The 15,213-nt window shown below is 45.7% G+C and overlaps 2 protein-coding genes across 2 annotated transcripts in view; both read left to right on the top strand.

The window, feature by feature from the left end:
- The first annotated feature begins 341 nt into the window (after positions 1 to 341).
- On the top strand, positions 342 to 3,914 carry LOC121969220 (gamma-glutamyl peptidase 5-like). Its single transcript, XM_042519186.1, has 4 exons — positions 342 to 861; positions 3,117 to 3,272; positions 3,354 to 3,521; positions 3,592 to 3,914. The coding sequence occupies exons 1-4, from the start codon at positions 511 to 513 to the stop codon at positions 3,697 to 3,699; spliced, it is 783 nt and encodes a 260-aa protein (XP_042375120.1). The 5' UTR covers positions 342 to 510; the 3' UTR covers positions 3,700 to 3,914.
- Positions 3,915 to 6,527: 2,613 nt separating this feature from the next.
- Positions 6,528 to 15,213, top strand: part of LOC121969206 (calcineurin-binding protein 1-like) — a 31,354-nt gene continuing 22,668 nt past the window's right edge. The window contains exons 1-2 of the mRNA XM_042519169.1: positions 6,528 to 6,747; positions 6,835 to 6,909. Coding sequence (XP_042375103.1) covers positions 6,745 to 6,747; positions 6,835 to 6,909 — 78 coding nt within the window. The 5' untranslated portion in view covers positions 6,528 to 6,744. The remainder of the gene's footprint in view (positions 6,748 to 6,834; positions 6,910 to 15,213) is intronic.

Raw genomic sequence — 15,213 nt, 5'->3', positions numbered from 1 at the left:
ATAATTTAAAATGAACTATCCCCTAATCTATTTTTTTTTTTTTAACCAAAAGATCTACTCCTATATAATCTGCCCCATCAATGATGAAACAAGGACGTATAATCCACCCTATTAATAAATAGATAGAGATCCTGCACCAGTACAGATCAGTCGTGGATCGGCGGATCCTCTGTAAATTCCCACCTGGAGCAACTCACTTGTGCCTTTTTTTGCCCAAGAATGAAAAAAATAGCATATTTTTTTATTTGTTAACATATATTTCCCTTCATTTTTGAAATGTAATTATATGAAATAAATTGGATCAAAACAAGCAACGCCACCCCACTCAATGTTTCCTTTCCGCCTTATAAAAAGCTTCCCATCCCCTTCCTCCGCTCTGTCTTCTCCATTCCTCCACGCTTCTTCTTCCTCAAAAGGAGGGTTTTAAGAGCGAATCCGTCATTCCCGTCCTCCTCCTCCTCCTCCCACTCCATTCCCCCTCAAAAAAACATATCTTTAGCGAGAACGGAGATGGGAGGAGCAAATGGAGACGCGGCGGAGAAGCAAGAGGAAGAGGGGCGGAGGAAGTTCGCGGTGCTGCTGTGCGCCGAAGACTCTGAGTACATGCAGAAATCCTACGGGGGGTACTTCAAGGTCTTCGTCAGACTACTGGGGGAGGAGGGTGAGACGTGGCACGTCTACCGCGCCGCCCACGGCGAGCTGCCGACGGCCGACGAGGCGGACGCCTACGACGGGTTCGTGATCACCGGGAGCTGCAATGACGCGGAAGGAGACGACCCGTGGATCCAGGGCCTCGTCGTCTTCCTCAAGGCGCTCGACGTCAAGAAGAAGAAGGTCCTCGGCGTCTGCTTTGGCCACCAGGTGGACGACGCTCTGTTTCTTTATTTACTTTCCTTCTCTTCTTTATATGTTTAAAACTAAAATTTGTTTTTTTTAAATAAAAAAAATAGCATTTTTCATTTTATACATATCTTTCTACTTCAATGTCTAGTGTGTACACTAAAATCTAAACAACTTGAAGAACTAGAGATAACTTAAATAGAGGTAGAATTTATCCCTGAAATCATTTTGTATTTACTGTTAATTTTCTTCTGTTCTTGTGGAAAATTATAGTCACATAACCTTAATGTCACATGTTCAATGCACCCAATATAATCGGATATTTTTTGAGACGTGTACCAATTTTTTCCCCCAGTGGTCCTTAAAGATTAGGTACCTAATGTTTTTGTGGACTCAAGTGCTTAGGGTTTAAGGACTTTGCGATCCTACAAGATTTCTTGTACTTGAGGGACCACGAATATCCATCTTTCTTGGGCATTGATGATCCACTGAATAAATGAAGACAGCACTGTTCGGGACAGGAGACTGAGGACTATGTTACAGTGTTTCTTAGGTTACGGTAAGGAAGGTTCGTTGTGCCCCACCAAAGACACAGGAAAGAGATTAAGGCCATCTCCACAGCATCTTAATTTTTTGAACCACCAAAAGTGAAAAAAAGAGACTAAGAAGTTGGTTAGAAACATCTAACACAACATCTTAATTTTTGATGACATATAAATAAGAGAAATCTAAAAAAAGTTTAAAAAAATTTCAGTTGGAGATACCTAAGAGGTTGGTTCAATTTTTCGAACCCATCCTAATTTTTCATTGCCACCTGCAGAGAGAAAATAAAAAACTTATAAGAAGTTGTCATTGGAGATGCCCTTAACTCACTTAGACCAATTTTTTCAAAAATTGGACCGCACCAAGTCCCGTTTTGGGTAGTCTTGTTCGACCTATCGATTTAATTTTTCAAAAGCCTATGGTGGTCTTTGATACTCTGACTCTTCAGTTATCGTCTTCGTAACCTATCGTTTGTAGAATCGTGTGCCTAGGATTTAGGAACTTATTGAAGAACTTATAAGAGTGAGTATATCTAAGTCCACACGGATAGGCTTAACCTTTTATTTTAAAAAAAAATATGGAATCGTCACATCAACGACCCCCTAGAGTCGGTCACACGAATATGAAGGGAGGTAAATGTAGGTACACAGCTGAAAGGGCATAGCCGGGACGCTAACATCAGGCAATGACACCCCGAAGATCGAACCCTGAACCTTTCGGCCACGAAACCATACGCCCCCAGCTGAGCTACGCCCTGGGGACTAGGCTTAACCTCTTTTTGATAGTAGGAGACTTTGCTCTCTTTCATGCCATCTCCAATTATAAAATTTATTTTGGTATATTTTCAATACCAATTTAGTATCCTTTCAGCGCTAAATATTTTTCCAACTCCAACCAATACTCACCATTTCCTACCCTAAATAGAATATTCCTTAGAATATTCTATTTTTCCTTATTACTTATTTAAATTACAACTAATATAATAAATTTATAATATATAAAATTTACATAATAAATTCAATTCAATTCAATTAAATAATATTAATTTATAATATTTAAGAATATTTTAAATATAAATTTAATATTATAATATATTATATTTTTTTAAAAAAAACGACACTTACATCATCTGATGGTGCACTGTCAACTTACACTGAAATAGTATAAATTTAATATATATATATATATTGGAGTATATTTGGTGTATCTTTTACACTAAAATGGTGTAAAAAGACACGGTTGGAGATGATCTCAGCCCAATAGATAGGATTGACATGGAGCAAATTTGAGATCCGATAGCCCATTAGGCCTTGAGAGTATGTTCCTATAAATAGGACAGCAGAGGCTATGGTTAGGGGTTTAACATTAGTCTTCTTTCATTTTCATATTTTCTCAGTCTATTGTTGACTTGATTGTCGAAGGGGTCAGGTCGGCACTTGATTTGATCGTCGGAGGGGTCACGTCGGCGCTGCTAATAGATGTTAATGCGCAGGCAGAGACTGAGAGTAGGAGCCGCAACACTTTTAGTTTTCCTCTTGCTGCTGAAAATTGTGTTGTTCTTGTCAGTGAGAAAATTGTGTTGCTATATGTTGAAATTTGAGTTTGCATAATTTGAAATTACATATCTTTGATCTCGAAAAAAAACTTGAATTTTGCAACAAATGTTTCATACACAGTTCAGTTTGCGAGATTTGCAACAATGCAATGGCTGATTCCATATCTTGTTTGGGAAGATTTTAAGCAGGGCTTTAGGCGGGAAGACAGGGAGAGCCAAGAAAGGTTGGGACATAGGAGTCACTTGCATCCACCCCTCTCGCACCATCATCGATATGCAGTCTCCACTTGACATCCCCTCTCATCTTCCCGTGATCGAATTCCACCGCGACGAAGTAACAATCATCGGCATGGCTTCTTCTTTATCATTTCAGCATTTGCTAACTTGGTGCATTGGTTGGTTTGCATATGTTCAGGTATGGCAACTGCCTCCCCAAGCAGAGGTCCTGGCTTGGTCCGATAAGACAGGTATCGAGATGTTTAGGTACGAAGATCACATATTGGGCATTCAAGGCCACCCTGAGTACAACAAAGACATCTTCCTGCACCTCGTGGATCGCCTCCTCCAACGCAACCTCATTCAGGTTACTACTGAAAAAAACTTGTGCAACAAGAAGATGTATCTTCACTTGCTCAAGGACACTTGTTTTGCAGACTTGCCATGCTGAAAAAGCGAAGAGGAGCATCGATACACATGAACTAGATCGCGAAGCTTGGAAGAGGCTCTGCAAGGGGTTCTTGAAGGGGAATCTTTCATGGTAGCTAGCAGCGATTTCTCGTTCGGTTGGAAATCGAAGGAGAATTGATCTCAACTGAAGCTCTATATTTCGTACATAGGGACTCATGTTCATGGTGAAACGGGAACAGTTTGATTAATGCAAATGTTAATACTTGTTAGTTTGCTCTCGAGATTGATATTAGAACAAGAAACAATATAAATTGGATAAAATCAAGATTATCATGAATGATATTATTTATGACCGTTTGAGTTAGAATTGGCATCCTCAATATATTGTAGCAAAAAGATAATATCGCTCATCTTAAGCTAGGCGGAGTACTCAATGATCATAAAGAAAAGTGATGCGATTTTGGCAAATACATCAAATACTTTCAAACTCAATTACTTAGACAATAATTAAAATGGTAATGTCTCTTTACGTTCTAGGAGTGATGCCTTTACACGTTCTGGAGTCGGAGTCTGAGTCTACATATGCTTTTGGATTCTCACAAATTACAAGAATCCTTAGAATAAGATTCTAGTTTACATTGCATATAAATAATGTACAATAGGATTATAAATGAACTAAATGTTTGATGAGTAAATTTGATGTTTAATTTAGTGATAGCTTGTTTATGTTCATTCAATACACATAAGATCAAGTAAACAAATAAACTTGAATAATTTGTTAAACTAAGAGGGTGTTTGGTTCTTTCCTAGGAATAGGAATCGGAATGAGAATCATAGTATTGTGGAATGAGAATGAATATGAGCATGAATATCACTCTTAAAAGTAATGTTTGGTTAGTTGAATATTTTCTATCGGAATAAATTTAATTTTTTTTTTACCCTTAAAAAAAAATAAGAGAAAAAAAATTAAATGTGAGAGAAAAATACGATGAGAGAGAATGAAGAGAAAAAAAGTATGATGTGAAATAATGAAGAGAGAGAAAGTGCGATAAAAGAAAATGAGGAAAGAGAGTGTGATGGGAGAGAACATGATGATAGAAGATGAGAGAGAAAATATGATGAGAAAAAAATATGCTGAAAGAAAAAATATGATGAGAGAGAAAGTGCAACCAGAAAAAATGAGGAGAGAGTGTGTAATGGGAGAGATTGAGCAGAAAGAAAGTATGATGAGAGAGAAAATATGATGAGGAAAAAAATAGGGAAGTGAATGTGATGGGAGAGATTGAGGAGAGAAAAAATATGATGACAGAGAAAGTGTGTTGAGAAAAAAGGGAAAGAGTGTGATGAGAGAGATTGAGAAGAGAGAAAGCATGATGAGAGAGAAAGTGTGATGAGAAGAAAGAGAAAAGAGAGTTGATGTGAGAGATTGAGGAGAGAGAAAGTGTGTTGAGATAGAAAGCATGATGAAAGAGAAAGTGTGATGAGAAAAAAAAGAAAAGAGAGTGTGATGTGAGAGATTGAGGAGAGAGAAAGTGTGATGAGATAGAAAGCATGATGAAAGAGAAAGTGTGATGAGAAGAAAGAGAAAAGAGAGTATGATGTGAGAGAAAGTGTGATGAAATAGAAAACATGATGAGAGAGAAAGTGTGATGAGAAGAAAAAAAAAAGAGTGTGATGTGAGAGATTGAGGAGAGAGAAAGTGTGATGAGATAGAAAACATGATGAGAGAGAATGTGTGATGAAAAGAAAGAGAAAAGAGAGTGATGTGTGAGATTGAAATTATGATGAGAGAAAACATGTGATGAGTAAAAAAAAGAGGGGAGAGAGTATGATGGAAGATATTAAGGAGAAAGAAAGTGTGATAAGAGAAAAAATGTATTAAGAAAAAAAAAGTATGATGAGAGAGATTAAGGAGAGAGAAAGTGCGTGATAAAATGATGAGAGAGAACAAGGAGAGAGAAAGTGATATGAAAGAAAAATTAAATAAATATATTTTGATATTTGATATTAAGGGAGAAAATTTTAGTTTTGGTCAAGAGTATTTTTGGAACGAGAGAATATTTTAATTGTTAAAAATAGAGTAATGACTCATTGAAGGAGGAAGACATGTGAATGAGTGATTACCCAATTATAAAGATTCATTCCCTTATTAGTATTTTCATTCCTATAATCCAAACATCAACAATGATAATCAATGTTTGCTATTCTCAATCCCCACTCTTATTCCCCTAAATCAAACGCCCCCTAAATAAACACTCTTGAACATATTTGTATTCAACTTGTTAATGTTCATGAATAAAATATTCACAAAGAAAGCGTATGAATCATACTTATCGATAAAAATTTCATTAACATAGTAAATAAATAAATAAACTTTCAAAATAAATAAACAAACTTGTATTATCAAATTCAACAACCAATCGAATAAGTTTAGAAATATAAAAATTTTAAATAATTAAATAAATTTGAATTTAGAGTTTAATAATATAATATGTAAATGAACCTAGTTCAAACTTGTAAAATAAGAAATCAAATCAATTTCAATAGCTTGATTTATAAAATTTAACTTGGCTTAGCTCGATCATACTATAATGTACACTACTTAGATATGTAATGATTTTTTATGAGCATTTTCGTTTAATTTGTTTCTGATATTTTTCATTATAAATCGACTGTTGAACAATTATCTATACTAAATAACTTATTATAAGCCAAAAATTTGGAAAATAGAACTCACTCACAAATAACTTTAAAATCAACTTAAAAGATAAATTAATTTTGTAAAGCACTAAAAGAGAGAGTACTATGTGAGAGAAAAGGATGTGTTATAGTAATTTTAAAAAAATCAGGGAGGCATTTTGTGAATTTTACAAATATTCACATGGCGTATTGCAGTCACATGATATCACGTGGGGAAAAGCAGAAATAAGTAGTTCTTTAAAATTTTCCAAATCTAGGGGCATGATTCGAAAAATTCGCCAGGAAAAAGAAATTGGGTTCGTCTGGAATCGTTTCTCAATCGGACCGACCCCGACCAACTCGCCGTCCCGAACCGACTCAACTCATCGGGAAGACGAAGCAGAAGAACCCCACGTCGTTCTCACCCCTCCGTCTCATCTGTGGCGACGGCAGAAGTAGAGGCGTGGAGCGCGGCGCGACTGACTGACCGACCAGGCGACATGGTGAGCTCCGGATCCCTGCCTCGTCCTCCGTAAGGGTCCGCTTTTGATTCTTGTGCTCTTTCCTTTATTTTTGTCTCTTTCCCGCAGTTCTCCATTGCGGCCATCAACGAAAGCGACTCCGGCGGCAAGTGGGAGCCCCTTGCCCCCACCAAAGAAGCTCAGGCACGCGTCGTTCTTTCTATACATCTCTTGTTCTCGTTGTTGGCCATTCGGGGTTTAAACTGGTTGAATATTCTTTCTGATCCGTTATCATTTGCTGTGTTACCTAGTTGAAAAGTTTACTTTTTTCTTGACAATAATTCGTTTCTGGTAATTCATACAATTCTTGCTAATGTTAATAGCTTCTATTCTGATGCATTGTGTTCCTCAAAAAGAACACAAATGTGTATGTGAGTTTATTATTTGTAATCTAATATCGAATGTCATAATATATGATCCGATGGTAAGAATCCGGAACCCCATAACGAGGGGTCAACACCGCGGGGAGGTCAAAGGGCCCAGTGGCCCGCCGGAGAAGGACGAGCCGACCGGATTTAGAAGAAAGGGACATCTGGTAGTAAAAGGCACCTGGTAGGGACCAGGGTTCCGACGCTCAATGAAATAGTACATAATGACCGAGCGGAGGGACGGGCCGCCTGGCCGACGCAGGGAATTAAGGCCGTCCGGACGACGTTCTTCGCCCGGTCGGCCGGACGGACGTCCCGGCCGGGCGGTGGGTAAAGGCGTCAAGTCGTATGGCTACGCCATACTCCTAGTCTGGCAACGGGGTGTCCTGTTGTCCCATCGAAGACATGCTCGGACTGTAGCAGTATGGTGTCAGGTAAGCTCTCTGACAAGTGCATACCGAGGTGTGGGTTGCTGACACGTCCGCACCTCGGTGAACGTGCATTAGTTCTCTCCTCGCTCTATATATAGAGCCTCTTACTTCGCCGCAGGTAAGAAAAAAGAAAAAAATCATCTCTGGAGCCACCTTTTGCATTATTTGCTTGCCTGACTTGAGCGTCGGAGGGCCGTCGCCGGGACACCCCTCCGGCCGGTTTTCTGCAGTTCGCGAGCACTCGAGGATCCAGGAGGGCCACGTGCTCAAAGGTCCGCCGACTCCCGATTCGACAGATCAAATGGCGCCGTCTGCGGAACGCACTGCATCCGAGCGGACGAGGCGGACGACAACACACGGTGGCGCTTTCACGAAGAACTCGACGCTCTGGAGATGAGGGCCGCCAAACTTGTGGAGCAAAACAGAAGCAAGCGAAATGAACGAGCAACAAGCAACATCGCTGGTGGCCGAGCTAAGCACCTCCACCACCGTCCGATTCCATCGAGCCTTATTTCGCACCTGAGCCGCACCGACTCAAGAGATAGAGGATTTTCTTCCGACGAAATGCCTAGGCGAGACGACAGGAAGGGGAAAGCTCCCGAGCGGACTCATCTCCCGAGCGGATCAATCGCCTTTTCGGAGGCTATTCTACGAGACCCCTGCCCAAGCACTACGTGCCTCACGACGATCGATGCGAACAAGCGGACCGTATGATCATCCGGTAAGTTCGATAACACGCCTCGCTCCATCATATACGGATGGAGTAAAGTCCGAGTCTTTCTTACCACTCTCTCGGAATCGGCTCAACGAGGTTGCCGGACGGATCCATCACTAGTTTCAAGGATTCCGAACGGCCTTCCTCCACCACTTCGCCAAAGTCGGCGTTATCAAGACAAGCGTCCACTGTTCGCCATCAACAGAGCCGAGAGAATCGCCGAGCTTACATCCAACCGATTCAACCAAGTGGCGATGGATATTCCAACGGCCACATCGGAGACGATGATGAATGCCTTCACGCCTGGTGGATGGGGACTTCTTCCGGCGCTCATCCGAAAGCCGCCCGAGATTACGATCACATGCTACATCGGGTTAACGAATACATAAACGTGGAAGAAGCGCAAGCCGCCTTAAAAAGGAAACTCCAACCAAGCGGGCACTATTCACGCCGAATCTGAACAAGACGCCGCAGCCCGCCTGCAGGGACCAAAGACCAAGCAATCCGAGCCCCCACGCGGATCACACATGACGAGGCACCGCACCCAAGCCAAAGAAGAGATGGACCCCTATGTTCGCTCCTTCCACCGGACGGACACGCACAACACGAGGGATTGTCAAGTCTTCCTTCGTGGCTAACCCTGCTCCTAGAATGCCGAACGACGGTCTCCTCCCAAATGACGAAGACAAAGGACCCGTGAAGCCGACCGGACCCGCACCGAGAGGCGACATCAACAGACACCCGATCGGCACCGATCTCCGAGACAGGAGAATCGCCGGGCATCCAGAGAACGGTCCCGCCCGTCCGCGCGGGAAGAGGAAAATAGAAGCAATACTTCCCGAGGCGAGATCAACGTTATTGCTGGTGGGCCGACCGGAGGAGACTCCAACCGAGCCAGAAAGGCGGGCGTCCGGCAGCTCCAGATCCACGCAGTCGGTTGCAGCCAGGAGCGGGCAAGTGGACCGGAAATCACTTTCGGACCCGGGGACTTAGAAGGAGTTGAAGTGTCCCACGACGACGCTCTGCTCATTAAAGCGGTAATAGCAAATTACACTATTCACCGCATATTTGTTGACACAGGGAGTTCGGTCAACATCATATTCAAGAAGGCGTTTGATCAGCTGCAAATTGATCGAGCCGAGTTGCTTCCCATGACGACCCCGCTCTACGGGTTTACGGGCAACGAAGTTCAGCCGGTCGAACAGGTGAGCCGCTCAAGAGGACCAGGACCATAAATTTCGTGGTCGACTCTCCCTCATCCTACAACGCCATTTTGGGACGACCGACGCTCAGCGACGTTCCGATCTTCCATAAGATCAAGTTCCCGTGGAGGACAAAGTGGGAGAATACGAGAGACCAAATGCAGCTCGGCGATGTTACATCGAAACGGTCGAGCGTGCTAATTCGCTGCTGAAACGCCTTGATCGAGGTAAACGCCATCACCGAAAAGCCACCCACTTTAATTTATGAAAAAGAAGAAGTGCAGATTCATCCAATCCGACGGAGGCTACCACCTTTATCGGTCCGATCCGGAGGAGAAGCGAAAGAGGGTCGATCCAATGCCTCGACGGAATCATGATGTATTCGTGTCGATACATGAGTTGCCGAATTTCGCCGAGCATACAAGAAGACGATTTACATGTCTCGACCGGACGCCTACAGAAAGGAGAAAAGAGATTTCCGAAAGCGTAACTCCATCATCCGGCGGAAGTCGAGAAGCTTTGAGGCCGGCCATATACGCGAGGTGCAGTTCCCGAGCTGGTTGGCTAACGTAGTATTAGTCTCAAAGCCGGGCAAGAAGTCTGCATCGACTTTCGGGACTTAAACAAAGCACGCCCAAAGGATTTTTATCCCCGCCTGGATAGATCAATGGTGGACTCTACGGCCTGCTGCGAATTAATTTGCATGCTCGACGCCTACCAAGGATATCATGCGTCGCCCGGGAAGATCAAGAAAGTAAGCTTCAGGGACATATTGCTATAATGTGATGCCATTCGATCAAGAACGCCGGCCACTATCATGAACAAAGTGTTCAGGAGCGATCGGCGGAATGAAGTCTATGATGGACATTCTTATCAAATCCGTCCGAGCGGCCGATCTCTTCAAGGACACGGAAGAAACCTTCCGAGCGCCACGCAATACTGAGTCAGCTAAATCCTGATGCCTGCTCGGAGCAAAAAGGAGGGCGCTGGGTATATAGTGACCGAGCGGGAATCAAGCAAATCCCAGCAAGGTGAAAGCTCTACAAGACATGCCGCCTCCAAGAAATACAAGGAAAGTACAGCGGTTGACCGGTCGGATAACCGCATTGTCCAGATCCATCTCCGGCCGACCGAGCCTCCCTTCTTCAAATTTGCGCAAGGCCACTAAATTTCACTGACGAGGAGGCGACCGCTCAAGAATTGACGATCTTAATTCCACACTTAGCCAAGCCGATCGGGGTGAGTCACTTTATGTTTATCTCCTTCAACCGAGTACGCAGGCTCTAGACTTAGAAGGTCCAGTGCAGGAGGTGTATTTTCCGAGCCATATTTTAAAAGATCAATCTCGTTACACCGCTCGAGAAGTTGGCCTTTGCTTTGGTTCTAGCCGCCCGACCATATTTCTTGGCTCACACCATCATTGTCCTGACGAATCCCACTAGAAGAGCATGAATCCAGAGCCCTGGACGCCTCATCAAGTGGACTAAGCAGAACTCGGTGTTTGACATTCAATATCAGCCCCGCCGGCGATCAAAGCGCAATCCTTGGCCGATTTTGTCTGTCAACGGCCGGCTCTTACGCCGGAATATATACGTGGATGGGTCTTCCACTCGGAAGTGGGATCGGAATATTACTACTCTCACCTCAAGAAGAAAAGATGCGACCTATCCGTCCGGCTAGATTACAAAGCTACTGTAGTACGAGGCCCTTATACCGGATTGCAGCAAGACGGTGGAGCCGGTCGGTGACACTTTATTCGATTCGCCGTGAACTTTCCCAAGACCTTTCAAATCAGCGTCGCTTAAACTCTACCGAGGCCTTCAAAACTCAATGCTACTTTCCGAGAGGTGCTTATTCGTAAGATTCCCGAACGGAGAACCAAAGCGTACGAGGGTTAGCCAAACTCGCAAGCTCACTAACGCCGGCCGCCATTCTCGCAACCAATTGAAAAAATACCGGTGGCGACGCCGACCGGATGCAAGGCCTCACGCTTCCAAGCGACTGGAGGACACCTATCATAGAATTCCTCCGTCGGCACCACACCATCCGATGAATATGCACGGCCTCGTAAGAAGAGCGGTCGGTTTACACTCATCGAGATCGCCTTTACAAGAAAGCTCTGCGCTGCTTGAAATGTGCTCGGAGGACTCACCACATCCTCCGTAAGTGCATCAAGGATCACGCGGGGCATCCGGCGGCCGCCAAGAAGATCCTCTCGCCGATACTTGGCCAACTTTACAAACAGACGCTCGGACAAGATTCACCGCCTTTCATGCGTATATCACAACTTCTCCCACCGACCTGCCAAGGAAATGAAGGCGTCAGCGTTTCACGCCCGTTCGATATCACGGTCCATTTCCGATGGCGGGCAGAGGAAATTTACTAGTCGGTCGACTATTTCTCCAAGTGGGTGGAGGCCGAGTCACTGGCGAAGATCATGAACAAATGGTTAAAAATTCATCCGGCAACACATCATTTGTCGGTTCGATCCTCGCCGACTAGTGTCCGACAACGGGCGGCAGTTCACGGGAAGATGTTAGAGGATTGGTGCAAAAGCTACGGCGCAACATTTCACGTCCGTGGCCTATCCTTAGAGCAACGGTGTCAAGTCGCCAACCGGAAATTCTTCAGATCGCGCTCGGCTCACCATTTGGGAGGAGTCACGAACGGCGCCGAAAGGCGTGGGCCATCGAACGACGCCAGCAGGACAGAGTCACACTGCTCCATTTGTATATGGCGGCGAGGCCGTATTCCGCAAGTCGGCGAGTCCGCCCGATGATCCGAGCTACGACGATGATAACGCCGAACGAGGAACACGGTCGGATTTGTAAGAGGAGAGGGCAAAGGCGTCCGTTCGGTGATGGCGTACCGGTGGATGAAGCAAAACTACAACCTGCGCGTCATTCCCAGATCATTCCAGTTTGGAAGAAAGTCAAGCCGGTCGGCGACGTCGGCAAGCTTGAAGCTCCGTGGGCAGGTCCCTTCAAAATCATCGAGAAGCTCCGTATTATTCGAGGATGAGGAAGGTCGGCACTAGATAAGCCGTGAGCGAACCACCTCCACCGAGGTGAAAGGTGCATGTAAATCATCTTGTACTTTTTTCGATCAATACTTGAAATGCAAATAAAAATCAAGAAAACAAATATAAGGCATCGCCAACGAGGATCGGCCCCGTGCCGCTCGGACGGAGGTAAATTATCCGAGTCAAATGCTCAACGTCGAAGACCCCGTGTATCGGTATACCCAAGCATCAACACGATTCAAGGCCCGCGAGCCGACGGTGGGAGGTTTATATCCGAGGGCTCAAGACGAAGGTCCCGAGCCGCCACCGAGGTATATCAGACGAGCCAAAAGCTCAATTGAAGACCGCTGTCGGTCGCCGTGTAAACGCGGTCCAAATTAGCTTAAAAGCCCGTCTAGCCAGACGTTAAACCGTAGAGTAGGCCGACCGCTATAATATCCGCGAGCACCGACGCAATATCGAGAGCGAGCCGCCTATAAACGTCCGAGCGGAAAGTCGACAGCCCAGACGTTAAATCGAGAGCCGCGCCGACCGGCTATAAATATCCGCGCCGTCCGACATTAAATATCGAGAGCGAGGCGGTGTCTATAAACGTCCGAGCGGAAAGCCGCCCAGCCCAGACGAATCGTAGAGCCGCACCGACCGACTATAAATATCCGCGCTAGCCGAGCACCGACGTTAAATATCGAGAGGCGAGCCGGCGTAACGTCCGAAGCGGAAAGCCGACGAGCCCGTCAAAAATCGAGAGCCGCACCGACGCTATAAATATCCGTACGCCGAGCACCGACGTTAAATATCGAGGCAGGCGGTAGCCGGCCCTCATCAAATAAAACCCCTTTGGTAAGGAAGCAAAGGATGGTTAATCGGAATTAAAGAGGCAAACAAGTTTGCGCGCCGACGGCTAATCAAGCGCGTAATGAGACATTAAAGATAATTCGCTCGCCTAGCGAGGTGCCGAGCGGGATGATTATAAAGAATACTTAGTAAGTTCTTGCCACAATAAAAGGTGAAAGGAATAGAAGATCATCTATTACGCAAGCCAAAAAGTCATTACAGAGATAGCCGGGCCGTATGAATACAAAAAGTTTATAAAACGCCTCACATCAAAATCAAAAGAGGCGTCGGATGGTGTCCATCACGCTAGATCCTGGGATGGTCACGGCAGTGACCTTCGTCTTTAGATATCCCACCGCTTAATCGCCTCCTCGAACGTGAGGATATCTTGTCGGTAAACTTCTCTCCGAAGCCCTCCAAGCAAAGGAACGCTTCTCACTTCACAAAGCGGCCGACTCTCTTGGTATTCCTTGAGCGCAGAGTGGGCGATCTGGCGGCTTGAGCTCGCCAAATCTCCGCCGAATCTTGGAGATCCGCCGAGCGCCTCCTTCTGGTGCGCAGGGCGTCCAAGTCTTTGATGCGTTGTTCCAACCCCCTGATCTCCACCTTCATACGGTCCATATCATTGATGGCCTGTTGCTTCCGAGTGTTCGCCGTTTTGAGCTCCTTCTCTCGTTGCTTGATCATCGCTTCAAGCCGAACGACTTTGCTCGCCAAATCGTTAGCCCTTTTCCGTTCGGCATCAAGCGATTTTTTGGCCTTCTCCAGAGCGGCAGTCGACTGCCCGTTGCCCCCCGTGGGTTTTTTGTTTTTTCAACTCGTCCTCCAGCTCGGCCAATCGATCGCTAATAGCGATCTGCTCCACCCAGTTCTACCAACAAATGTCCACAGATTAAAAACATAATTCGAATATGCAAACAAAGAAAAGGAGAGCATACCTCGGTGGCCTGTTGAAGGTTGCTATCGCCGAGCTGCCCAGGAGTCATCTTGGCTATGCGACGCCGAGCATCTATCCAAGCTTGGGCAAGAGGGCCCGTCAGAGTAATCTGCTGCTCGGGGACCATTGGCCGATCGACCATATGACGCCCGAGGGAGGCGAACGGTCTTTATCACCGCGCTCGGCTCGCTCCGAGAAGCGGCCTTATCGACGACCCACCGGCGAGAGGAGGAAGCTCACCCATACGCGATACGGCGCAGAGTTCGAAGGGCCGGACGGCGGCACCTCAGCTGGCGTCAAGAACCCCGAGGGGTTGGGGTACTCTCGAGGGAAACCGTCCCGGACAGCACCGTCCCCGCCCCGCTCGGGCCGTGGCTCATCAAGTTTAGAAGCATGGGCAGATTCTGGTCGCCGGGCGCTTCCGAAAAGTGCGTGGCGGCACATCATCGCGAACGACCTCTACCTCACCTCGGTAGGAGGTTCCAGTCGCCCGCCCTCATTGTGAAAGGCAGACATCCGAGGCTTCGGGACACCCCCCTCACCTTCTCCGCCGGCCGGATCGGATGGAGAGGCCCGCCGGCGGCCTCCTTGTTCGTCCACCTCCTCAACTGAGCGGCCTTCATTTGAGCTTCTCGAGCTCGACACGCCACACGACTTCGAAGCAAAAATAAATCGCTTAGAACAAAACAAATGGGAAGATAAGGAAACTTACTCATGCTGCAGGCAGATCGGTGGGATAGAAGACAAGCCGAATATACGACATTACTCCGAAGGAGCATCTCGTCAATACGATAATACGACCGACTAGCCGCTCTACCGCATGGAGATAGTCCGCGTCCTAAACTTGCTGAGTTCTTGGCATAGTCGTAATCGCCACTGCGCGGAAAGTCGGCTACTCGAAAACGATATAAAAATGCTCCTTCCAATGTTTATTGGAGC

Source organism: Zingiber officinale, chromosome 1B (assembly GCF_018446385.1).
Source record: "Zingiber officinale cultivar Zhangliang chromosome 1B, Zo_v1.1, whole genome shotgun sequence".
NCBI classification, from domain to species: domain Eukaryota; kingdom Viridiplantae; phylum Streptophyta; class Magnoliopsida; order Zingiberales; family Zingiberaceae; genus Zingiber; species Zingiber officinale.
The sequence above is the reverse complement of the archived record's forward strand: the minus strand, read 5'-3'. Positions and strand labels throughout refer to the sequence as shown.